The 24,274-nt window shown below is 58.7% G+C and overlaps 9 protein-coding genes across 9 annotated transcripts; 4 read left to right on the top strand and 5 right to left on the bottom strand.

The window, feature by feature from the left end:
• Window positions 1-316: 316 nt before the first annotated feature.
• Window positions 317-4,844, top strand: L226DRAFT_456277 (alpha-aminoadipate reductase Lys1p; the record flags this gene model as incomplete). Its single annotated transcript, XM_067675284.1, has 5 exons — window positions 317-1,865; window positions 1,919-2,911; window positions 2,968-3,797; window positions 3,865-4,195; window positions 4,261-4,844. The coding sequence occupies 5 exons, from the start codon at window positions 317-319 to the stop codon at window positions 4,842-4,844; spliced, it is 4,287 nt and encodes a 1,428-aa protein (XP_067539442.1).
• L226DRAFT_501251 (uncharacterized protein) lies at window positions 4,843-6,417 on the bottom strand. The gene is made up of 8 exons (XM_067677820.1): window positions 6,295-6,417; window positions 6,155-6,237; window positions 5,898-6,106; window positions 5,737-5,843; window positions 5,596-5,679; window positions 5,440-5,537; window positions 5,276-5,379; window positions 4,843-5,222 (listed from the first exon to the last, which is right to left on the bottom strand). Exons 1-8 carry the CDS (start codon window positions 6,357-6,359, stop codon window positions 5,031-5,033), a joined length of 942 nt encoding a protein of 313 aa, XP_067539441.1. The 5' UTR covers window positions 6,360-6,417; the 3' UTR covers window positions 4,843-5,030.
• A 232-nt stretch (window positions 6,418-6,649) lies between these two features.
• On the bottom strand, window positions 6,650-7,096 carry L226DRAFT_234438 (uncharacterized protein). The gene has a single exon (XM_067673123.1). The coding sequence runs from the start codon at window positions 6,931-6,933 to the stop codon at window positions 6,709-6,711; it is 225 nt and encodes a 74-aa protein (XP_067539440.1). The 5' UTR covers window positions 6,934-7,096; the 3' UTR covers window positions 6,650-6,708.
• Window positions 7,097-8,789: 1,693 nt separating this feature from the next.
• On the top strand, window positions 8,790-9,727 carry L226DRAFT_234423 (uncharacterized protein). Its single transcript, XM_067673122.1, has one exon. It carries the CDS (start codon window positions 9,028-9,030, stop codon window positions 9,562-9,564), a length of 537 nt encoding a protein of 178 aa, XP_067539439.1. The 5' UTR covers window positions 8,790-9,027; the 3' UTR covers window positions 9,565-9,727.
• A 1,477-nt stretch (window positions 9,728-11,204) lies between these two features.
• L226DRAFT_543132 (SURF4-domain-containing protein) lies at window positions 11,205-12,482 on the bottom strand (the record flags this gene model as incomplete). Its single annotated transcript, XM_067682179.1, has 7 exons — window positions 11,205-11,242; window positions 11,293-11,334; window positions 11,397-11,419; window positions 11,478-11,720; window positions 11,778-12,019; window positions 12,084-12,138; window positions 12,193-12,482. 7 exons carry the CDS (start codon window positions 12,480-12,482, stop codon window positions 11,205-11,207), a joined length of 933 nt encoding a protein of 310 aa, XP_067539438.1.
• Window positions 12,483-13,044: 562 nt separating this feature from the next.
• On the top strand, window positions 13,045-15,593 carry L226DRAFT_455437 (DNA glycosylase; the record flags this gene model as incomplete). Its single annotated transcript, XM_067675238.1, has 8 exons — window positions 13,045-13,236; window positions 13,299-13,375; window positions 13,432-13,453; window positions 13,516-13,731; window positions 14,010-14,276; window positions 14,352-14,583; window positions 14,834-15,377; window positions 15,494-15,593. The coding sequence occupies 8 exons, from the start codon at window positions 13,045-13,047 to the stop codon at window positions 15,591-15,593; spliced, it is 1,650 nt and encodes a 549-aa protein (XP_067539437.1).
• An 88-nt stretch (window positions 15,594-15,681) lies between these two features.
• L226DRAFT_234418 (uncharacterized protein) lies at window positions 15,682-16,339 on the top strand. The gene has a single exon (XM_067673121.1). The coding sequence runs from the start codon at window positions 15,896-15,898 to the stop codon at window positions 16,253-16,255; it is 360 nt and encodes a 119-aa protein (XP_067539436.1). The 5' UTR covers window positions 15,682-15,895; the 3' UTR covers window positions 16,256-16,339.
• A 3,151-nt stretch (window positions 16,340-19,490) lies between these two features.
• On the bottom strand, window positions 19,491-21,029 carry L226DRAFT_567074 (uncharacterized protein; the record flags this gene model as incomplete). The annotated part of the gene is made up of 6 exons (XM_067683972.1): window positions 19,491-20,281; window positions 20,334-20,464; window positions 20,530-20,612; window positions 20,672-20,711; window positions 20,768-20,845; window positions 20,902-21,029. 6 exons carry the CDS (start codon window positions 21,027-21,029, stop codon window positions 19,491-19,493), a joined length of 1,251 nt encoding a protein of 416 aa, XP_067539435.1.
• Window positions 21,030-23,734: 2,705 nt separating this feature from the next.
• On the bottom strand, window positions 23,735-24,265 carry L226DRAFT_234361 (uncharacterized protein). The gene has a single exon (XM_067673120.1). It carries the CDS (start codon window positions 24,212-24,214, stop codon window positions 23,939-23,941), a length of 276 nt encoding a protein of 91 aa, XP_067539434.1. The 5' UTR covers window positions 24,215-24,265; the 3' UTR covers window positions 23,735-23,938.
• Between the last annotated feature and the right edge of the window lie 9 nt (window positions 24,266-24,274).

The following is a 24,274-nucleotide window of genomic DNA, read 5'->3' as shown; positions in this document are numbered from 1 at the left end:
CGAAAGCGCCCGAGACCTGACTGACTTCCTGAGATCTAATCTAATCTATAGCACTCACTTTGCAGCTCAAGGCAAGCCTCGATGCAGATATATCGTTCCATCCATCGACCACGACCAGGAGGACTCTACTCACTGCGCAGACTACAGCAGCTGGTTAGGCACTGTCGGTATCCAAGCTGAGGAAGGCTGGTAAGTGATTCGATTCGTAACTCTCTTTGGTCGAGTCATTTTCGAGAGTTCGCCTCAAAATATCTCCCCCCAACATCTTCACTCTACTCCCCCGCTGTTACTCAAACAAACGTCTCAGGACCGCAGAATGGCTGCTGATCGTCTTACACGCGTCGTGGCGCGGTTACAAAACCTCCCGGAGATCTCTCTCCCAACCGACTACCCCAGGCCCACAGGAGCACATAAGGTGGTGGAGGCCGCTGCCACTGCTGATCTTTCCGAGCAGACATGCATAGGTCTTATGAAACTCGCGCTCTATGATGAGAATGGTGTCGATCCCGATGATGATTCCTCGGACACAAGCACCCCGACACCATCTGCGTTCCACCTCCTTCTAGCCGCTTTCTCCGTCCTGCTTCACAGATACACCGGTGACACGGACCTGCTGATAGGCTCCTCTTCATCCTCCGCGCGAGATCCGCTCGTGCTTCGACTTGCAATTGGTCCTCAGGATCCATTTTGGGCGGTGGTACGAAAGGTGCAACAAGTCGAGCGCGAGGCCGAGGCGGACAGCGTACCGTACGAATCAATCATACGGGCTCTCGGGAAGGACAAGGCAGACACCGTAGAAGGTTCACGCCCGCTGTTCCGTGTTCGCTTCTTTGACGAGACGGACTCCCCCCAAGAACACTTCCTCCGGACGACCGGTCTGACTTCTGACCTCACGATCTTCGTCACGCGTCAGCAAGAATCAACTCGCGCCTCGATCGCGCCTCATATCTCCCTTCGCATCCTGTACAATTCTCTGCTGTTCACCTCTGCACGAATCTCATGCATCGTGGATCAGCTCTCAGTCCTCCTTCGGCGGGTCGCTGCTAATCCCCTCGCCCCTTCGGGATCCGTGCCTCTTCTTACCCCCTCCCAGCGGGCAAAGCTACCGAACCCCACCGCCGATCTGAACTGGTGCGATTTCAAGGGAGCGATCCCCCACATCTTCTCCCGGAACGCAAGGCAATGGCCTGACCGCACCTGCGTGGTTCAGTGTATCCCTGCAGCCAGTTTGGACATACCTCAGGAGAAGCGCACGTTCACGTACAGCCAGCTCCTGCATGCCTCTAACGTCCTCTCGCACCATTTGATCCAAGGAGGCTTGCAGCGCGAAGAGGTCGTCATGGTCTACGCGTACCGAAGCGTTGAACTTGTGGTCGCGGTCATGGCAATCTTGAAGGCCGGGGGAACGTTCTCCGTGATCGATCCGGCCTACCCTCCATCGAGGCAGACCATCTACCTCAAGGTTGCTCAGCCACGCGCTCTAGTAGTGCTCAAGGGCGCCGGCAAGATCTCTCCCACAGTTCGCGAATTCATCTCGTCGGAACTGCAGATCCGCGTTGAGGTTCCTGCCTTGGAACTTCTTGCTGACGGAAGGATCGCCGGAGGTGCGCGGGAAGATGGGTCTGAAGACGTCCTGAAGTCACAGATGCAGCTTGCCGATACCGACCCGGATATTCCGTTGGGCCCGGACAGTGTAGCCACCCTGTCTTTCACTAGTGGAAGCACCGGTATTCCGAAGGGCGTGAAGGGAAGACACTACAGTCTGACGCACTTCTTCCCCTGGATGGGTCAGCGGTTCGGCATCGGAGAGCATTCCAAGTTCACCATGCTGAGTGGTATCGCTCACGATCCTATCCAGCGTGACAGTAAGCAACTTCTGAGCGTTTTCTATGATGGGTATTCACATGTGTTTTCTCAGTGTTCACGCCGCTGTTCTTCGGTGCCAGTCTCTATGTTCCGACTGCTGAGGACATCGGTACCCCGGGACGCCTGGCAGAGTGGATGGCCGACAACGAGGTCACGGTGACGCATCTCACCCCAGCGATGGGTCAGCTCCTCTCCGCACAGGCTACGCGCCAGATCCCTTCCCTCCGCAACGCGTTCTTCGTCGGTGACGTGCTCACGAAGCGCGACTGTCTCCGTCTGCAGTCCCTTGCTGCAAACGTTTGCATCGTCAACATGTACGGCACGACCGAGACGCAGCGCGCAGTATCGTACTTCCTCATTCCCTCTATATCCGAAGACCCGACGTTCCTCGCTACTCAGAAGGACATCATGCCCGCCGGTGAGGGTATGATCGACGTCCAGCTCCTCGTGGTCAACCGGAACGACCGCACCGTCCCGTGCGCGGTCGGCGAGGTTGGCGAGATCTACGTCCGCTCTGGCGGTCTCGCCGAAGGCTACTCCGACCCGCAGGCGACCGCGGAGAAGTTCGTCGAGAACTGGTTCTGTGCAGATGCTCCACCCCGTCCGGATACCATCCGCAACCCGTCCGACGGCTCTCCTCCCGGCCCTGAAGCGCAGTTCTGGAAGGGCGTGCGCGACAGGATGTACCGCTCTGGAGATCTCGGCCGCTATCTCCCTGATGGCATCGTCGAGTGCACAGGTCGTGCGGACGACCAAGTCAAGATCCGCGGGTTCCGTATCGAACTCGGAGAAATCGACACTCACTTGAGCCAGCACCCGCTCATCCGGGAGAACGTCACGCTCGTGCGGAGAGACAAAGACGAGGAGAAGATCCTTGTTACGTACTTCGTGCCAGTCAGTGGGCCTGCGCTGGACGAGTATGTGAGCGACGTCGGAGACGAGGACGACAAGGGTCTGGTAGGCGGCATGAAGAAGTACAGGCGCCTCATCAAGGAGATACGGGAGTACCTCAAGAAGAAGCTCCCGAGTTACAGCGTGCCTACTCGTGCGTATGAACATGTTCATGTCGTTCGAATTAGGCACTCATTGGCTGTCTACTAGTCTTTGTGCCACTCAAGCGCATGCCGCTCAACCCGAACGGCAAGATCGACAAGCCCGCTCTGCCTTTCCCCGACACGGCGCAAGCGGCCTCCTCCGAGCCTGCGCGTGCAGGTCCCGCTGCCAGCCCGACAGAAGAGGCCATCCGTGCAATTTGGGCACGCATCCTTCCCAACGCCCCCTCGCCGCTGCCTCTCGACGAGAGCTTCCTCGACCTTGGCGGCCACTCGATTCTCGCAACTCGCCTCATCTTCGAGATCCGCAAGGCTTTCCTCGTCGAGGCGCCCCTCGGCCTTGTCTTCGACAAGCCTACGATCTCCCAGCTCGCAGACGCCGTCGAGAGCATGCGTAATGCAGACCTCGGGCTGGCGGGTGCCAACGGAGGCCCGTCTACGCCCACCACGAAGGTGGCAGACTCTTCCGAGCGTGGAGCCGCCAAGCGCGTCGAGTACAGCCAGGACTACGAGCAGCTGTTGGCGCAGTTGCAGGAGTCGTACCCCTCCGCGCCCAAGGACCACAGCAGCCGTGCGCTCACGGTGTTCTTGACTGGAGCCACCGGCTTCCTCGGCGCGTTCATCATGCGCGACTTGCTCCGCCGCACCGATCGCGTCAAGAAGGTCATCTGTCTCGTGCGTGCGACCAGCGACCAGAAGGCCGTGGGCCGTCTTCGTGACGCAGCTGTCGGACGTGGTGTCTGGGACGAAGAGTGGGTCAAGAGCGGCCGGCTCGCGGTCGTCCGGGGCGACCTGGACAAGAACCGTTTCGGGCTCGACAGCGTTGCATGGATGCGCGTCGCAGGCGAGGCAGATGCCATCATTCACAATGGTGCTCTGGTAAGTCGAACGCCATTGACTCGTTTGTCGTGATTGCTGATGCGAGACGCGACCCTGCTCCGCGTAGGTCCACTGGGTGTATCCGTACGAGAAGCTGCGCTCCGCGAACGTCATCGGCACGCTCACGGCTGTCGAGCTCGCGGCTACGGGCAAGCCGAAGCTGTTCACGTTTGTATCATCGACGTCTGCCATCGACACCGAGTATTACGTCCAGCTCTCGGACAGTCTCGGCGCCGTCCCTGAGAGCGATGACCTCGAGGGTGCACGCAGCTCGCTCAAGACCGGATACGGCCAGAGCAAGTGGGTCTCCGAGAAGCTGCTGTTCGAGGCCGGCAAGCGCGGTCTGCGCGGGCACATCATCCGCCCTGGGTACGTTGTCGGCGACTCGCAATCAGCTGGTATGTCTCGGCTCTCTTCGCATCTCCCTTTCGCTTCTGACGAGCACTCACACCCACGCCCACAGTGACGAACACGGATGACTTCCTCTGGCGTCTCGTCAAGGGCTGCATCCAGCTCGGCCTTGTCCCGGACATCAACAACACTGTAAACATGGTCCCCGTCGACCACGTCGCGCGGTGCTGCGCGCTCGCTGCGCTGTCGCCCCTGCCCCCGCCCAAGGACGCACTGAGCGTGCTGCACGTCACGGCGGCACCCCGCCCCACGTTCAACGACTTCCTCGGGGCGCTTGCGCGGTACGGCTATACGACGGAGCGGTGCGAGTATCTCGTCTGGCGGCGACAGCTCGAGCGGCACGTCATGGAGGTGCAGGACAACGCGCTCTTCCCGCTGCTGCACTTTGTGCTCGACGACCTGCCGACGAGCACGAAGGCGCCCGAGCTCGACGACGCGAACATGCGTGCGGTGCTTGAACCGCATGGGGAGAAGGTGAATGCGACTGTGGATGGAGAGCTCATGGGCAAGTATCTCGCGTGGCTTGTCGATGCGGAGTTCTTGCCGAGGCCGAGTGGGCAGGCGGAAAAGGCGCTGCCGCAGCTCGTGCATGCTCCCGGGACGATCGTCAAGGCGGTCGGACGGAGTGGGAATTGAGCGTGTCAAAAGTATCATAGAAACGTCGCAGAAGGGAGAAGAACAATGTACTAAAAACATGAAACCACACGTCGTGACTAGTAGGGCAAGTAGAAGAAAACATGTATGCGCAGATATGTACAGCATATGTAGAAGAAACATCCTATCGAACCCAATCCACCTCGAAGTCCTGATAGTCTTGACAGTTTAACCCCATATTGCTTCTGCGTCCACCTCGCGGGCAGGTCGCTCGCCAGCTCGGGCGCCATTTGGGACACCCTCGTCGTCGGGCGGAAGAGCAATGGGACCTGTCCTGCGGCGACGATCACGGAGCCAGCCGAAGACTATGGACGTGATCAAAGCGGCGGGGTGCAGCACCGTGAATATAATCACCGTAAGCTAAGTACTTCTGGTCAGGAAACCTTCACATCTGAGGGGGTAAGGGTACCCACCATGACAGGGTAGGGCTTCGGCTTGAGGGTCCACTGGCTCGCACATATCCATGTTGCGGCGAAGCACCAAACGAAATCGTGACGAATTGCGATAACCAGGATACCTGCAACGGGCGAATACAGCTTAGTGTCGCGCATATAGCCATAATAAGAGGCGGACATACCAAGAACATTGACTACGAGCACAACTATAAAGCCAGCCCACATTCCGCGGTCATAGTGCTGAGGTTCTCCAGGTGACCATGTCTTTCCCAGAGTGATGCTAGTCAAAGGATATTCGAGTCAATCACTGTTTGGAATGAAAGCTGTTGAGGACGTACAAGAGACTGTACGGGAACATGACTCCGAATGGCAGCAAGAGGAAGGCTCGCACAGGTGCGTGGATGAATGCAAGCTCCATGGGCCTGTAGATATGCGATTTCAGTGAACTTTTTAGTTATTCAAAGTCGAACAACTCTCACCGCTTCATCGTAGGAACGTGGTATATGAGGAGAACGGTGTTGGAATACAGCAAGAGGACGAGCAGAACCCCGAGCAAGATGGTCGAAATGAGAAAAGCTTGTAGAATCTGTAAAGTAAGTTAGGGTCCATTTTGTTAATCATCCAGAACAATAGTGCACACCCATGAGATCGCCCAGAACGCCATGACCCAATTAGAGAGCATGAGCGGGAAGCCGCATCCCTTGATGAGGGCACGTTTTGTCTCTGTGTGTCGCGAGAAGACCAGTAGAATACAGTAGCCGACTTGCAAGATATATATTGCAATAATGTATATGGTTATCATAGAAGGTTGAGGAGATATCGAGGAGGGGTAGAGCTTGGAGATATCCTCTGCCCTTCGGTCAGTCAGTCAGCGACCACCACACCAACGGCACTTACCGAGGTTAGGCTGAAGTATGAACCTGCAGACCATCACGGTTGCGATGTTGACCAGCAGCGAGAGTGGCGTCAACACCTGCAGCCTGTGCAAGTCATCCTCGATGAAATGTTCAATACAGGTTGCATGCACCAAGACTGACCTGATGAGGGCGAGGTACTCCCTCACGGCGGGATGGGAGGTGTCGATAGGTAATTCTTCCATCATCGGAAAGCGTCTGGGATGTGGCTCTGGCTCTGAGGGTCGTGGTGGTCGTGTCGAGAGTCGTCGGCGTCCATTTGGACAACGAGCTCGCCCCAAGGTGCGACGAGGCTCGAGTGATGTCATCCCCTATGCATTGAAGGCAACATGTGGCTATCACCGAACCCAAGTCTAGGGTTCATACTTACCCGGGGCGCCCTGGCTAGGTTGAACTTGTCTCCACCGTCCATGGTCGTGTAAGTCTCGCTCGGTGTATGTTGAATGTTCACTGACAATTCTACGCATCTCCTGAAGGGTGCGTCTGGTCTATGGATGTTGCCCGTGGTCCACGCAGGGCGTGTGCGGTCACGGCCAGTTATTCAAGCGAGGCTCGCAGGGAGCCGCCCGGGTTCCCCAACCTCCTTTCCCAGCCAGCGGTCTGACCTTGGTCTGGCGAGCATCGCAGCACCATCACAAAAATGCACAAAATAATACTCTGACAGGACAGTGCACGAGGACATCTTGACAATGTTGCTCCGTTCAAGAACCCCGACTCGTTTAGCCTCTTCCGGGCCGGGAACAGTACTTTACCAAGGTTCATGGGTACCCATGATCTACCCTCTGGCTAGAAGACTCTCGCTATCAGTTCTACTGATATGGTTCTTGTCTTGAACCTCCTCCGTTGCTCTAGGGCATCATGATCGCCAAATGCATGGCCCATCGGAGAAACCCCGACAGGTATCACCGATACCACCAGAATCCCTTGCCTTTGCGATTGACTCCGAGTGCGATAGCGCTTAGGCAAGGTCCGGGCCCCGTATGACGGTTCCGTCTTCCTACGAGTGATTGACAGGCTTCGGTCGGAGGAGTGCGTGTCTTCCTTCTGTTCCTCATACCCGATCGCTGACACATGGGAGACAGGGCGAGAAATTACTTTTGCTACCCAGTTAAGTCGCCGCTCAAGACAAGTTCGGACTCAACATCCAAGTAAGTATATCCAGTCTGTGACCCCATACCTGAACCCCGGGGCCTTCGCGAAGCCTCATTGCCCACCACCTTCTAAGGAAAAGGCCTTCGTCGGAGATAGACTATCTACATCGTGGCCTCCCACGTTTACTTTCAATGATTGAACGATAATAGGACTTACGGCAGGCTACTTCTCGTCCTTCTCGTCCACCGTCGCTGATTACCCGGCCGCCGCAGTAGAATGCTCATGGACGAATTTATACGGCCCCCCGATCTGTTTGGACGATATCGTCGCAAGCTGCTGAAAATCACCTTGACGCAGAACAAAGGTTTATTGGTCAAAGCTCACGCTCTTCAAGGGAAGCTTGCCCGTCGTTCTCTCTGGAGTTCTTTGGCAAGCCTTCCATGCCTGGGTCCGGGGGCTCATGGCCGCACTCTTTCGCCTACTCACGCCATAACTTACGGTTGACGACGCTCGCTCGGCCAGGACACTGAACTTTAACCATGCTGCTGGTCCCAAGACACAAACACGCGGCGATAGCCCATTGTATTGTATTGGTAAGCCTGCTGCTCCGATTCCCATCGCCACGCGTGGCAAGGTTAGCACAAGGTTAACTGACACCTCTATCATTCCCTCAGGACGTTCTCGTTCTTCACGTCCGTCGGCGAGCTTCGCGGGAGTCAGAGTAGCAGGAGCGCCCCTCCGGGCCCCGCCTCCTGCCTGCGCATTTCCCTTGGCTCGGACGCAGAGCGGCGTCCCCGCGCAGAGGGGTTGAATATGACGCCTGTTCTCGAACACGCCACTATTCTTGGCGGCTGGCCATCCTCCCAGCCAGCTATCTATAGCGCATGCATCAGACCCTCGTACCGTGTGCGTGGAGCGCACCGGTAGGGTAAGTTACGTCCAGCTCGTTCTATTCGCCGTCGCTCATAACTGCATAATCGGAAATATGTCTGACAGTGCTGCGAGAGGTCTAGGTGCAAGCAAAGTTCAATAGAGACGGGCAGATCGCTGTCTGTGGTCCATGCATGAGCATCCGCGACGCGGCCCTGATTACCTCCCTGAATGCACGTTTCGCGAAGGACGGGACTTGCTGTCAGACTTGCGCGTTCCCTCTTGCTCCCGGTGTCTTCCTGATTATGCTGGCGCTGCTCAATATCATACCAGCTCGGACAGAGTAAGTTCCCGGGGCCAGGACGCCGGAGGATTCAGTGCAGGCAGGTTCTGCAGCCGCGACATCCATGTTCTATTGGAGCATGTCAGCGTAAGTCAGCTGCTTCATTAACCCTGAACCGCCACACGTCTACTGCCCCTCTATCACTAGCTTACGGTACCGTTTGTCACAGGAAGATCATATCGCTGTCATAGCGGTCCGGCAGCCACCATGAATACGTCAAAAACATACCAGAATTCGCGAGCCCACGCCGCACTTCATATTATCGTTTGCATTGTGTGCTGACGCCAGGGGCATAGAGTCTAGGACGCCTCCGGCATGGCCGATATCCAGGAATAGGCCCTGCTCACCCACGCCCACGCTCGAGAGTCGAAGCCACGCACCACGAAGACATTTCAATCGCAGCCTCAACTTTGGGGGTACCTTGTGCCGCGCGTTTTTCTTTGCATTGACACAATGCGGCGGCGTCAGCAACGCGACAATCCATTCATCGCGATTTGCCCACCAGGGTCCTAGGGTCCGGTGTAACCCGCATAACGCGATACAATGATCCCATGGCACACAGCTGCCGTACTCGGTTCACTGGCCTGGGCAGACACGCAGACAGAACTGCGATCTGCCACTCCGACCGGGACCGTCATCGGGGCACGACACATCGTGCAAGGCGCTGTCTCCTGTCCTCGCCTCCGCCCGCGAACTCTACAGCACAATCACTGAATCCTCAAGCTTTGGGTAATAATTCTCAGTGCTACACGTTCTCGGGCCACCCGCAGCGGCGCTCTCAATTCCGAACTGGCCTCGCAGTGGTACGCCCACGCAATCTCCCCAGCATCTCTCCCATGTTCATGTCGACGACCCTCGTGGCCCCTGAAAGCACCCTAAATCCCCACCGTGGCGAACCGCGTCTTTCCCACACACACGAGCGGCGAGCCTCCTGCGGCCGGGCCTCCCCATTACGTTCACTTACCCACACTGCGGCGCCGATAGACTTCCTCCCTTTATCTCCCGTATCTCGCAGCCAATCTTGCTCGCCAGCTGCCTCCCGGGTGCAGGGGGCGCCGCGCTGGCATCATTACGCTGCAACTCCGTAACGTCTGCAGCATCTTTGACACATCGTGGCCGCCCACGAAATCACTGCAGCGCGGTGGCAGCGCGGCGCGCCAGCCAGTAAAGTGCGCCCTCGACTGGCGACGTCAGGCCTCTCAGATATCCCGGTACCACGTCACATTGATAGAGGAATCCGCATACCGCAGATTGCACCCGTACGGCGTAATGTATGCAGTACGTTCAGCGCACTTACGCGCTGACAGGCCCGCAGCACGCCAGCCTTCGCGCCGATGCATCCATGCATTTCACGCATTCAGTCCCTTCATGTTCTCGTGAGTCTTGTTGATTCGTGAGCCGTGACTTCGCATTCTCCCGCCTCGTTCTGTTCTGTTCTGTTCTCCCGTCTAACTTCTAAGGCTCTACGGTCCGCAACGGGCTCCGCGGCGTCGCTTGGACGCCTCGAAGGTCTCGACGGCTTCTATCCCCTCTAACACCAATTCACAACGCGGGATTCGATGGGCGTTCGAAACGACTCTCCCCTTCGCGGCTCCCAGACTGTTACGTCTGCCCTCATTGTTACTCGCAGACGACCGGCGAAAGTTGCATGTGAAGAGTCGTTCGCTGTCACCCGTTGTCCTCTTGAATACTTTATGCATAGGCACGCGGGAACAAGTTGGCCTCCTACTATCCGGTGCCATGGCCCGGCGGGGCTCGGAGTGCGGAGAAATGACACAAGAAGAGGCCAGGCCTAGGGGAAGAGGGAGTTTACTGGTAGTACGTAACCACGAAGAGGGCATACTGGCCCGTGCATGCATGCGCCTCTTCTGAGGCACAACTTCAGCCACACACCGCTGCGTGCTCGCGATGTCCGCAACACTGAATGAGTGGCGTCGTCTCGTGAACCACGCATACACGAGGGTGCGAGCCCCAATCGCCTGCATTCCCCACCATGATTCCACCCCAGATGACGAACAGAGGGATGGGTGGTTGCAACTTCGTGTTCGCGCGCGAACCTGGTGGCGCTTTCGTTCGCCCTGTTCGCCGCTGATGCACATACAGTGTAAAGCGCGACGCTGAGGAGTGCCGGCACGGCTTGTACGTACGAGCAACTCACGAGAGGGTCCACGGGCCCATCCGCTCCCACCAGTATGTGAACGTTCGGAGCAGTAGAAAGCGACTCCCATATCCCATGCTCGTCCCCACTGTCAACAGTACGCGCCTCCCTAGGCACGGCATAGCGACCGAGTGAAGATCACTTCTCAGAATCTCGCGTACGGGTATCATAATGCGCTGCACGACATAACCCCGATATTCTCTCGACGACAGCATCACATTCTAAGCATCGATGCGCGCACCTAACGATCTCGGCGACTTGATAGTTGACTTGTATGGGTATGTATGCTTGCGACTGGGACATCGACATGTGCGTCGAAACTGATGATCTTCATCGCATGCTGTCTATAGTCGGATGACCGGCGGGCGGAGATGGGGGAAACACTAAATTAACAATACTCGAGAAACAGTTCCCGCCAAAGCGATTTTGCATAGAAGATACAAAGAAAAACCAGCTGCCCACCGTTCCGTACCCTGGTCCGTCCCCAGCACCTCGGAGGAGTGTGCGTCTCCTTGCAGAGGCGCCCGACCCGACAACTGGCACAAAGCGCCGACCTGAAGTCAAAGACATCTAGTATGTCTTCTTCTTCTCGTCCACTGAAAGACCGCCTAAAGGAGGAATGAGCACGTTGAGTGATGGAAAGACAGGTTATACATACCGGGGCCCATGTTGACGAGGAGGATGAGGCCACCAACGATCGCTGTAAGTAGCATCGCTGAGTCAGTGATGCCATCATACATAAGTCAAGACGAGGGTACGAACAGAGCGTCTGGAAGAAGTCGTATCTGTGCGGTATGTCAGCATGTGATTGTCTCCAATACGTTACATACAGCATATACTCACTTGAGGAAGTCGCGCTGAGGGTGCGCAGAGTGGATACTCCACCAATTGTTGATGAAGACGTTGAAGATGGAGAGCGTGACGACCAAAAACGCTGCGGACCACTTGGCCTTGAAGCCAACTGCAACCATGGTGCACGCCGCAAGGCCAACGATCGACACGAAGACACGGGCGATGCTCCACTGTCCACGGAGGATGAAGCCGATGAACAGGAAGATGAGGAGTACACGTCCCGCAAGCAGGAAGCTGTAGCAATCCAATGTCACGTGTTTGAGACTTAAAGCACTTCGGTGTCAAACTCACTATTTCTTGCGGTCATTCTCAGACAAAGTCGGGAGACCGGCGAAGAGGGTCTTGCGGGTGTACATTGCGTCGGTGAAGACCATCAAGAGACCACCGATGACCGAGAGGTTGCGGAGGAAGAAGTTGAGGTCGAAGATGAGGCCATAACCGAACGCCTGGATGATGACGACACCGAGCAGTCCGCCAACTGCATACTCGGTGTGTTTCCTCGTAATGACCGCGCCTGATCCAACAAGCATAGTCTGAGGAGAGTTTTGATGCGTTACGAGACGGAAGCAATGGCCAACAAGAACGAGCAATACGCACAATAACGTTGATCATCAGGAACAGGTGCGAAATGCCCCATGGGAAGTGACGATGTCTGCATTTCCAAGACATGTAGCAGGTGCATAAATGGTGCCACGTTAACACTCACCTCTGAAGGTACCAGAGCTGGTCGCCCCATTGCGTCACGATGCGCAGCGAGTCCTCCAAAAACGTCCCGACAATCAAGAAGCGTCCGATGGCGGGGAGGTGAGGCTTGAGAGGCTGGGAGTAGATTTCGATGTTGTCCTCGACGGTGCTTGCGAATGCGCGGAGCTTCTCCACGGGGTCGTCGGGATTTGCGGCCCTGTAGCCAGCAGATGGTCGTGAGTTGGCGAAGCCGTGCGGGTCAGGACTGTAGCCTCCAGAGGCTGGGCGGGCGATGTTGATGCGGGCAGACATGGCGAGCTGAAGAGAAAGAGAGAAAGAGGTTGAGTTGAGAATGCTGTCGACGCGCCCACCGACTTGAGGGCGACGTGGCGTAGTCCCGTGGGAAAGTGGATGTGTGCTCTTGCTCTGCCTTTCCCATCACCACATCATCTCATCATCCTCTGAAACCGCCTGCGATGACGACCAGGCAGCAAAGTCTCAGCTTCTCGTCACCGCCTCCAGTTCAAACTGTACGACCAGATGCACCGCTGCATTTTCTGGAGATTAAACTGTGAATTGGAGCGGGGCGCGGGAGACTGCACGTGATTGAATACCGGCGTCTGCTGTGACGCGTCCACGCGTCAAGTCGCGGCGCGTCGCGGTTGGCTGCCACTATACCCTTACTTCCCCGTTGACCATGGCCAGGACCAGAAACCGGAGACGTAGCCTCAGCGCAGAATACGGCAGCAGTGGCGAGGACGCGTCCCGCATGCCCAAGCGTAGAAAGACCGACGACGATGACTGGAAGCCGCAGAGAAAGAGCAACGCGACGGGGAAGGGCAAGAAACGCAAGGTCTCGGAGGCTGCGGAAGATATGGGCGCGGAGACCGAGCTCGTGCAAACACACCCCCATCCAGTAGCTCTGCACGTGATCTCGCGTCCTCAACCTCTCCGGGATGCTCTCCTCACCTGGTACGACCAGGTCCATGCACTTCGTGGTATGCCATGGCGAAAGCCGTACAACCACGCTTGGGACATCGAGCAGAAGGCCCAGCGGGCATACGAGGTACGGAGAATATGTCTGTTGTTGAACCTTCCGTACGCGCATAGTCTGACGCGACTCTGCAGGTATGGGTGTCTGAGATCATGTTGCAGCAGACGCAAGTTGCTACAGTCATACCGTATTACAACAAGTGGATGGATAGGTCCGGCCTCCGTAACCTCTTCCATCGTAGAAGCTAGAAACTCACCTGTTCTACAGGTTCCCAACCATCCGAGACCTCGTGAGTGCATTAGTACTAGTCCAGCCAGACCAACACGTCAGACAGATTTCCTAAATGCATAGGCGGCTTCCGACATAGACACGGTAAATGGACTGTGGAAAGGCCTCGGATATTACTCGCGTGCTGCCCGTCTGCTGAACGGTGCCAAGAAAGCCGTGGAAGAATTCGACGGTCGCCTGCCGGACAACGCCAAAGACATGGAAAATAAAGTACCTGGCATCGGACGGTACAGTGCAGGGGCCATATGTTCCATAGCGTACAACGAACGCGTCCCTGTGGTGAGTCTGCTCGCTCTCAGAGACCGGCACGAACGCTGCTTGAACGGAGGAACAACGCCCTCCTCCGTGATAATATTCCTCCCGATCTTCACCCTCGGGCTTCAAGCTCCAGGTCTCACCCTCCTCCATCTTTGAGCGGCAATCCCGCATCTCTTACATCAGGCTTCTTCCTACATATGCCTCCGGAGTCGTTTCCTCCGATCGCCAGAGCGCTGAGTCCGCGGCGGTAGTCGTGTGTCCGTTGTTCTGTCATGATGGCTGACGCGCGTCATTCACAGCTCGATGGGAACGTCCACCGGCTGCTGAGCCGCGTACTGGCGTTGCACGCGCCGCCGAAGGCGAAGCAGACTCTTGATGTCCTGTGGGCTGGTGCAAGCGCCTTCGTCCCGGATGCCGACCGTCCGGGTGATGTCAACCAAGCGCTGATAGAGCTGGGATCAACCGTCTGCAAGGTACGCGAGCCGTCCTGCGGCGTCTGTCCGCTGCAGCAGTGGTGCGCAGCGTACGAGCGGCAGGAGGCCCATGGTCAGGGAAAAGAAGACGAGGTCTGTCGTGTGCATTTGTCTTTCTGCTGAGAAGAGTGCTGCGCCGACTCACTAAGGTGCATGTCGTGTTTCTAGGGTACGAATTACGCGACGTCGAACTCCGGGAATCAAAGACAGAACGTATCGGACATCGAGGAACTCTGTACGCTGTGCGAGCCGCTCCCGGTGGGGTCTCGTGTCTCGGCATACCCCATGAAGGCGGAGAAGAAGAAGGCTAGGGAAGAGCTCGACATAGTAAATGTCATTGAATGGCGCAAGAACGCATCAGGCGCGCGCTGGTTCCTCCTCGTGCGGCGTCCAGAAGGAGGTGAGTGTGCGTGGATGAATGAATGTTAGGTCCTTGGTGCACCCCTCCAACCATCACGGAGGTTTGATCATCCAGGGCGAAAGGGGGTGCCTCCAGGTGCCTCCACGGGCCTGACCCTCTCGTCTGTACACGCACCTCAGCATCTCCGACCTTCTGCGGCGTTCTGTCTTGCAGTCTTGTCCAGATGGGTGGCCTGCGTCCTCGGTCCCTCCGTTCGTATCGGCGTCCACTGATATGCTTCCGTCCTTAGGCCTGCTCGCGGGGTTGCACGAATTTCCCACCGCCCAGAACGTACCCGTGACCACCTCGCCCACCGCGCAAATCACGATAGCAGACACGCTGCTCTCTGCGCTTCTGGCCTGTCCGCCACCCACACGTTCCTCCCGATCCGCCGCCCCATCGGACAGCTCGAGCCAGGCCTCTCGTCGTCGCCCTGCTAAGCCTTCTCCGGGCACCCGGGACGTCCCTCATGCCGGTGGGCATGGCTTGCAAGTGGTGAAGATAGTTCCAGCCGGTGACGTCCTGCACGTATTCTCCCACATCAGAAAGACGTACCGGGTCCAGTGGGTCCTGCTGGAAGGTGGGGCCGATGGCTCTGAACCCCCTTCACTTGTCGAGAGGCCAGACCTGGCGTTCGAGGAGCTCGCGGCAGCTAAGCCAAAGACGGTCAAAGGCAAGTCGTCGCGGAAGGATGGAAGCACCTCAAGCGAGAAGGCCCGGGGCACGTCGCCGACGAGCCCGCCGCAAGGACAGACGACGCAGTGGGTGCCGCTGGACGCTGTAGCCGACGCCAAGTACGTGTCTCCCTCTGCGTTTTCAAGGCTCCAATTGTGGCTTCTGGATGTGCTGATGATGAGTTCTCTGCCTTCTTCGCGACGTCCTTAATTTGTTGCTGCGTTCACGGGAGCAGCATCGGCACGGGAGTCGTGAAGATCTGGCGGCAAGTGCGTGCGCTCTGGGCAGACGGCGAGAAGGACGAGGTGGCCGACGACAATGGCCACGACGCATGAACGCGAACCCACGCTCAACGGTCCCGAAGTCGTGCAATGCATGACTCCCTCTTCTTGGATGCAAGTCGTGCAACAACCTGCCAGGTTCCGCACGCTAGCCGCGACGTCCTCTATCCATTCTGAGTGCGCGTTATAGTTCCGACAGGCCGGGGTGCGCATGACCACATGTGCAGCCGGGGAACAAGTCGCCTGTCATGTCGCCAAAGTCTAAATCTGCCGCCTGATGGATCACCGTGCCACTCGTGTACGGCAGCGGGACGCCCTGGGGCGGACGGTAGACACTACGCGGGCGATAAGTTGTGATGCGCTGCATGTCCGCCTGTGTCCGCCACCAGAAGCGTCCGGGAACTCTCGCGACACTATGCTCTGTGCGAGGCAGGCCGCGTCCAGGGACGGGGATGCGGGTTCCCCAGAGATTCCAATCTATCCAAATCTGGCTGCTGGCCAGGGCGAGCCCCCGCCCGCCCTCCGATTTCGTCGTACTCGTCTTGTTCTTCAACGCTGTTCTCCCGACGCTCCCGCCTGGGTCATCCACCCCGCGCGTGGAGTGCGCGTATCTGGTGATGCATTGCGTGTATGACAGCTCGCCCAGCGCCGTCACGACGCACCCCAGTTTTCACCCCATCCTATTCACGTTGTCACATACTTTCTACCGCATCTAAATCTAGTGGCTATATCGGCGTGGTGTATGCAAGCCTCGTGTGCATCGCAGTGGATAATCAGACTTATGCAGTACGCGCCTTGCCCCGCGTCGCCGGACTGCCCGCGTGCCTGTCGCGAGCCATATCGAGCTCGGTGTGCGCGCCACGGAGATCTGATTCGGAGGACCCTGAAAAGAACAACAACGTTAACCAGGCGCCTCCAGGGGCCAAGCGCGCACGCCACCATCGCGTCAAGCTGCACGCCAATTTGAACCTCCGCCCACAGCCGGCGGCCCATCTGGCATCTCCACATGGTTTGTCGTCTCGCAGGGGGGTCCAAGAGAGCCCGCTTGGCCCGGAACGAGCGGAACCCTCTCCTCGCTGCCACCTTTGCCACCTCTCGAGTCTCGACGCATGCATGAGCTACACTTACAGTACAGCGGCCACAGAAAGAAGGCGTTGTTCTGCGCGTAACCTCCGTACGGGCGCATCATCGTTGGAAGTTGGTTGGCTCCATCACGGCCCACGGGTCGGGTTTTGCTTCGAAGCTCGAACAAACCCCCCCAACTCCGGATTCAGATCCAGCTGTGAACTGTGAAATACCACCACCCGGTGGCGGCATCTGCACGACCGGGCACATGAGGCACGCTGACGGCTCGAGGGCCCTTGTATTTTTTCGTGCGTGCCGATCGAGAATTTTACACCCGCTGGTGACTGGATTTGGCTGGTTGCATGCATGCACGCAATCACGCTCGAGTGACCCGGGCCCCACAACAGGGTCCCCCAAGCCAAGCCACCTGCCTCGTTGCGAGGACTCCACCAGGTACTTATTCACGGCCACCGTCCACCGTCCACGGACCTGATAACCTGACGTCGTCGGGACTCGGGAAGAACGCGGGCGTCACGACTCACGATGAGGTCTATCGTCCGCGTCAGACTCTAGCTCTGTACCGACCCGGGGATTGCTTGCGTAAACATGACCCACACGAACTGTATTCAAACTATATCCGTGGCGTCAAAGTTTCGACTCCGAGGACCTGAGCGGCGTACGTACACGGTACACTGGCTGTGGGATGCAGACGCGGACGCCAGCCACTGCCAGGCCAATAAGTCATAGTAATCAATTCAAACCTCCTCCGCCTCCTCCTCCGCTCCTCGGCAGACTAAGATAGAGTGCACTGTACACGTACGTACTTGCCCGCATACAGTATGGGATAGGCGCACGCGGTGCGCGCATCCCCCGGAAAGGGGAGGCGGCGAGCGCGCGCGTCGATAGAGTGGCGATCGCGCGCGATCGAAGGCAACCAACGCTACGTAAGTACACAGTGACTTGCTTACCCGGGCCAGGTCCCGACTCGCGAGCCTGCGCAGGGTGTGTGTGTCCTGTCCTGGCCATCCGAGGACCGAGCTCCATGCATATGCATATGCTTATGCATGCGGGCTAGCCGTTCCCGCGGACGGCGTCCTCTGATGTTCACGTTCAGCCCTCGATCGACGAGTTTGCGTAACCATAACGTCCTGACTGAGTCTCGACTCCGCGCTCGCTCGACGCACACTCTGCGCTGTGCACTGTGGCGTGTCGAGGACTCGAGTGTCAGGCTCGAGGTGGTCCAGAGAGGCCCCCGGGGGAGAAAAGGTTTTGGCCACGGATCGACGCGACGCGAGAGGCTGAAAGACGCGCCGCCGGGAATGATGCATGATGCCTGGCGGGGCAGCTAGCCGCGGACGGCTCAACGGTTCAGACGTTCATACGTTTGAGCGTCGAAAGCTGGACGTTCGATTCTTGAACGGCGGCGTTGCGATTGGGTGGCCCCTCAGCGGGTTCCTGGAGCGAGCTGCGCGACGTTCGATGTGCGATGTTCGACGGTCGTTGTCGTTGCGGAGGCGTATTCGCTTACTCGACGTCGGCGGGGAGGGGGGTGCACCTCGGCTGGAATGGGGATGGGGATGGGAGTCTCAGCGGCCGTGGCACACAGTTCACGATCGCACGAACGGACGAACGACCGTGCAGACATGCGGTCTGTCTGAAACAGCTCAAGGCCCGTCGCGGTCCGGTGCTGATTTTGACGGGCGGGAGTCGCTCAACTCACACTGACAGTAGTGCTTCTGCGGGTGGCGCATATGGTGTCTAGACGGAGATAGTGAGGTCGAAACGGGGTGGGGTGACAATGACTGAATGAATACAGGCCCGGCGAGCTATATCAAGTAAGGGCGGGGTGGGGTATGCTAAGTGTACATTTTGTAAATTACAGTCGACAACTCAGCTAGCGCGAGCACAAGTCCGAGCACGGCGAGACGTGGGGGGTTCAATGTGGATGTGGATGAGAGACAATGGTGGGTTGGGGGGAAGGGGGGTATGCAGGCTGTGGTGGGGTGGAACTGGGAGACCAAGAGAATATTTAGGAGACGATGACGACCAAGGAGCAAGAATGCAATGCGAAGCGGTAAACAGACACCAAATCATAGATCAAGATGCATGGGCGGGGGCAGCAGGATGGGATACGAGATTCAGGATGGGGGTCAAGATGTGAGAGATGGGGGTGGCGGGGAGAAATAAAACAACACAACACGCAGAGACATCGAACGCACGCTAGATGGGAATAGGGAGGGTATGGTCCAGGCGGAACGTTCTTTCGTTCGGGTCGTGGCAAGGGGCGTGCAAGGGTAGGAGCGAGGGGGTAGGGCAGCAATAAGTAAGGGGAGGGAGGTACAGTACATGGTACATGAGGGCGTCGGAGGCATCAGACATGACGAGCACGAATCATTTAATTGGTCTGCCAATCAGGCAGGTGGCTAGATGGGTCGATGGGGGTGGCCGGGTGTGACACGAGGAGCGCACGGTTAGTATGGCACGCGGCAAACGCGAACGTCGTAAGGGGAAGAGGGGGAAGGAGAGGGCCGTGATAGGACGGTCTGTCCGAACGAACCTGTCTGATGGACGGGCGGACGGACGGGCGGACGGGGAACGCAAGGAACACCGCTCAAATCCGCATCTCGTATCTCGCATCGTGCACCGTCTGGGGGTGCAAACCAAGATGCCGTGATGAGAGAAGTAAGACGACGCTGCTCCACGTTGGAACCGTAACGCGGGGACGAAGGGGCCTAGACCGCTGACGCCCTGCACGCTGGGATGGCACCCCGTGATCACGCCCACGCCCGGGCGAATCTGCGGGCACGTTCCGGCTAGTTGTAGGGTTGCGACTGCTGGAGAAGATGACGGAAGGCGGACCCCCTTTTGACGCAGCACCTGCCGTCTTCACCACCGCGAGCCGCCGCGAACGAGCGTCGGTTTCGCCTCGTCTTCCTCGTATCGCTCGTACGGCGACGGCGCATGCGTCGTCACCGGACTCGCAGCCCAAGAGTGCCGATGTGAGTCCTTCGTGTCGGGGGTCGAGAACCTCTTCAGCGTCAGCTCGTCCATCGGATCCCGCGGCCGGACCTGCTGCTGGAGACCCTGCAGATACGATAGCGGGACAAGCTTGGGTCCCGGCTTGTCTGTCTTGAGGGGCAAGGAGGCGTTGTTCGGCGGGGTGAGGGGTGAGGAGAACGTCCGTGGAGACGTCCCTGGCTCGGACGACGAGCAGGACGACTGCGTGTACGGGGAGGGATCGCGGTAGCCGGTGAGCCCGGTATCGTGGAGGTTCGGCAGAGGCGCAGGAAGCGGCGCAGCCGAGTAGTTCGTATGAGAAGAGAGAGGACGAGCCGAGTAGTCAGCAGACTCGTACGAACTTCGGGGTGTGGGGTATGCTGCCTGCGCGGCGGCGTAGGGATCGGACGCTTGATGAGGGATGTGCATGGGCTGAGGAGAGCTCGTAGCCCACTTGGGAGGAGGAGTTCCATATGATGGGAGGGAGGAGGGCATGTTCATGCTCCAGGGTTCGTGCGTCGCCGCCCCGATGTCCTCGACGGGCATGGGATCGTTGCGCTTGTTGAGCTTGCTCGCTCTTGCGCTCTTGAACATGCCCTCCGGCACTGGGACGTCGCCGACGCCGGGAATGGAGTCTATTGTGCCGAGGCTGTCGAGGGTTGTCTGGCTGAAGTAGGCGGCTGGAAGGGAGCGTCAGCATTCGAGGTGGCCGGAAGCGAGTTCGCAACTCACTCAGGTGCCATTTGCGCGTGATGCCTCGCGGACGGTCTTCGGGGAGCGATACATGTACGCTGTACGTCTGTTTGATAAGACGTTCGGCCTCGGACCTGGAGAAGGGGAGATTGCCCCTTGTATCGCGCCTTCTAGAACCGAATAGAGGCTACGGTGAGCTCATCGGATGACCGCAGAGCACGGTAGGAATACGTACCGCATCATGCTTGCCCAACGCGCAGAGGGGTTGTTCGGGTCTTCGTGAACTTCGTTTTCGCGTTGGTGGTAGAAGAGGAATTCCTGCACGAAGGAAGGGGAACGTCAAGCGAGCTCCCAGAGAGGAGACGGGAGAGACTGACGTCGCGGACTCGGCTTGGTCCCCAGCCCATGCCGTCGGTCCTGAAGAAGAAAAGGGATCAGGGACGGGCGCGCCACAGAGTATATGCGGGACATACCATCGCTCCATGCCCATGCCAGTGGCCTCGGAGTTGGCACAGCGCTCCTCCCAGATGTAGACGCACCCGGAGGTGATACTGGGGATGTAGGATAAGCAGGGAGATTAAAGTAGACAAATACAGGGCAGACGCACGCTCTGCGCTCTTCGGCGTCTAGCCTGCGAGTGGTCATGGGGAGAATGTTGCGCGCGACGGCGTAGAATATCTGGAGGGCATCGCGGGTGGAGCGTATGCGGACGTTTGTGAGGGTGGGATGCTGCATGGCGGAGCGGAGGAGGGAGGGTGATGGGTCGAGAAGGGGGCGGCTGTGGGGGCGGGGAGGGACATTTATAATTCGAGGCGAAGCGCTGATACGGGCCTGCTCGTGGCTCAAGAAAGGTTAAGCAGGAGCCAGGGACCAAATCAAGCAGGGGATCCCCGAATCTCAAGAAGGCTCCCGATTGAGTTTGCATTAACTTAGCCGCCCGAAATTAAACGCAACTCCGCAGATCGGGGTCTGAATCCGCATCCTTGCCTTTCCGACTCCGCGCCGAGGCCCTGCCTGCCATCGCTGCGAGGCCAGATGCGAGGGCAGACAGCACACCCCGCCGCCCGCCCGCCCTGCGCGTCGTCCGAAACATGGGATGTGTTCGCATCATGCCCATCCCTCGAACATCATCATACGCCACCCAAGTCTATCAGGCCGGGGCGTCTGCGCTGCCCTTGTTCTCTGTTCGCGAGGAGTGATTGCCGCGCGTGCTGGGTGCGCTTGCCGTGCGAGGGCATTTATCTGCCCTAGCTGATGGGGCGTGATAGCCGCTGCGCAGAGTGCGCGGGAGAGCTGGAGGACGCGCGCGGTGCGGGCAGTGGCACGGCGGACGGCGGAGGGTGCAGATATTGCTCCCGCGAGCATGCAGCCAGATGCAGCCCAAATCAGGGTCGTACGTACACAGCTCGCCACTCAATCTATTAGATTAGATTGACCGTGCGAGCATGCTCCCTTATTAGCCGGTCCGATCGTCTCCGGCAACTCGCGCTCGCGCTGTCCTTGAACCTTGTCTGCTTCAACTTCCCGCGCGCTCGCCCGACCCGCCTCTCTGCCGCCTCCGCCTCCTCCCTCGACAGCCAAGCAAGCCAGCCAGTGCCAGCCCCGGCAACCGACTCCTCGCGTCGCCTCTGCCCTCCCGCCCTCCGCGGTCGCCCCCCACCCCAGTGAGAACAATAACTCTGGCTTTCCGCACGACCCCCGTCTCCAATCAGAATCTCGCTACGCCACCAGTCGCACCGCACGCTTCTCCAAGTCCGCACTCCCAGCTCTGCGGGCTCGCCTGCTCGAACGGGCCTTGCCTCAGCGAAACCCCGTCCTCCGCGCCCCCAATGGCCAAGATGCACACCAGCGATCGTGCCAGTGCCCCGCGATTCGACGGCCGCCGCAGGAGCAGGGCACTCTCTCGCCCGCTGCGGCTCCTGTGTGCACCGACAGGACACGCGCATGGGAACGGGAACTCTAACTTATCATCGTCGGGGCTGCCTGTGCGAGCCCACTGGTCGGTGATCACGTAGGCCGCATCACGTACCCACGTCACTCTCTGCACGCTTATTCCACGTTCGCCCCCAGGCGATTGGGCACCGGATGCGCTCCGGCGTGGCACCCCTCTCGAAACACGCTCCCCTTCTGACGCGAGCGCAAAGCATCGCGGGAGAAGACAAGCGAGTCTCCCCTGCGACGGCTGCCCACATGAGCACGTTCATCTATCTTTCCGCCAGTCGACGGCTACGCCCCCGATTCCCCACCCAGGCGCAGGCGGCACATTTCACCATTTCTCCCATCGCATCGCATCCCCACAGCCCAGCCTGGCCAGAACTTCCCGGAAGCAGCCCTTACTCCGCCGAAGCACGCGATACCCCATCGCAGAGCACGCCCGTCAAGTCTCCCGCACCCTGCCGGCGAACGAGGCACGCAGAATCGACGGATGCTGCGGAGGAACGGCCTCATGATTCGTATCACGTTCGGTCTGCGAACCCTCACCTGGCAGCTCCTCCTTACACCCACCTATGGCCCTCGCCCGGCATGTACCGCTGCGTGGATCCAGCAACATGCAAAACCTTGTCTTGTCTTCGCCTGCGCATGCCGCATGATCGCGAAGGGGCTCGCAAGGGGCTCGCCGGTCGAGGGACGCCACCGACCGCACCCACAAGGCGGGAAAACCTGCTGCCTTATGCGAGTGATCAATGCAGCGATGGGGCCAGCCAGGGTGCAGTGCGGGGGTATTAAACCCGTGGACGGACGAGAACGCGGCGAACCTTCCCAACAACAAGGGGCCCGCGTTATTTTTCTCGCTTTGCCAGTGCGAGAGCGAAGATTGAGCAACGCACGCATGAAGTCATTCCTCCAGCCAGCCACGCCCCTGCGCCGTCCGCACGGTACACAGTGAGAAAATGCGTTCTCACCTGCCACCCCCAGTCCAGCCCTCTCGCCGCTCTGCGATGAATCAGCAGCAGCAGCCCCCCGCCGGCTTACAGCGAATGCGGATCGACTGCAGATGCGCTCCGAAGCCTGCTCCCTTCGCCGAACAGGGCAGGGCTGTCGACGGAGCTTCAAGCTTCAGGCTTCAGTCACTCAAGAACAGAGTAGCTCGCGAGATAGAGAGAGAGAGGCTCTAACGTCGGCCGAGTGCCTGGGCAGCGAACTTCGCGCCTGCCCAGATCGGGTAGCGCGGCCACGTCGTCCGAGGAGGCGTCAGCGAAAGAAGCGCGCCAGAAAGGCTCGTGTGAGGCCATAGCGATTTCGAGGGGGCCCACGTTCTTCCTCTCGCCTCGCTGGGAATGTTCCGATCGTGCCAGAGAGAGCTGAGGCCCTGAGGCCTCAGGCCTTGAGGGCCAGAATGACCCGCCACAACACCCCGCAGTCGCTCGCTCGCTCGTGCGTCTCTCTCCGTCGGTCAGCTAATCACCCGTTTTGCAGCGGAGGCTGGCCGCCGGTCCGTCGGTCGGTCGTCCTTGACTAGTACTAGCGGTGCGTCTAGAAAGCATGGCTGGGATGATTCTCTGCCATGGGCGTCATCGCACGCGTCCGTGTTCCGATGGCAAGACGCCTTCAGGCTTCGGTCGGAGTTGGAAGGCTCGAAGGCTGATTCGTGAAGGGGACCGTGCAACACAAGGCGTCGCCAGTCCGCTGGCGCGGGCGTGAGCCTAAAATTCACGCGCTGATGACGCTGATTTCAGTGCTGGGGAGAGACCTAGCCAGAGAAAGGGGGGAGTGCGCGGGGTTCGATTACGGATTACGGTGTCCTGATACAATAACTCAATGGCCCTTGCCAAGCTAGCGGTAGAGCGGAGGTTGGGGCGCACGCCTTGGTTACAAATGTCCCTGGCGTGACCGGCGAGCATGAATATTGAATACGAACCGACTGGGATGTGGGTCCCCATGATGAAACGAATGATCGCAGAAGACACGTCGAAAGTCATGCGCGAGCCGCCAGGACTACTGCGCCCTCATTCCACCAAGTGATCTACGGCAGATAAAAG

The sequence above is a fragment of the Lentinus tigrinus genome (assembly GCF_003813185.1).
Source record: "Lentinus tigrinus ALCF2SS1-7 unplaced genomic scaffold L226scaffold_4, whole genome shotgun sequence".
In the NCBI taxonomy this organism is placed as follows: domain Eukaryota; kingdom Fungi; phylum Basidiomycota; class Agaricomycetes; order Polyporales; family Polyporaceae; genus Lentinus; species Lentinus tigrinus.
The sequence above is the reverse complement of the archived record's forward strand: the minus strand, read 5'-3'. Positions and strand labels throughout refer to the sequence as shown.

Coding starts and splice junctions, on each gene's coding strand:
- L226DRAFT_501251 (XM_067677820.1), bottom strand. CDS start 6,359: ATGATGGAAGAATTACCTATCGACACCTCCCATCCCGCCGTGAGGGAG. Junction 5,680..5,736: donor CACGTTCCTACGATGAAGCG/GTGAGAGTTGTT, acceptor GCATATCTACAG/GCCCATGGAGCTTGCATTCA. Junction 5,380..5,439: donor GCTCGTAGTCAATGTTCTTG/GTATGTCCGCCT, acceptor CGCCCGTTGCAG/GTATCCTGGTTATCGCAATT.
- L226DRAFT_234438 (XM_067673123.1), bottom strand. CDS start 6,933: ATGAACCTTGGTAAAGTACTGTTCCCGGCCCGGAAGAGGCTAAACGAG.
- L226DRAFT_234423 (XM_067673122.1), top strand. CDS start 9,028: ATGGCACACAGCTGCCGTACTCGGTTCACTGGCCTGGGCAGACACGCA.
- L226DRAFT_234418 (XM_067673121.1), top strand. CDS start 15,896: ATGCGCTGCATGTCCGCCTGTGTCCGCCACCAGAAGCGTCCGGGAACT.
- L226DRAFT_234361 (XM_067673120.1), bottom strand. CDS start 24,214: ATGACTTTCGACGTGTCTTCTGCGATCATTCGTTTCATCATGGGGACC.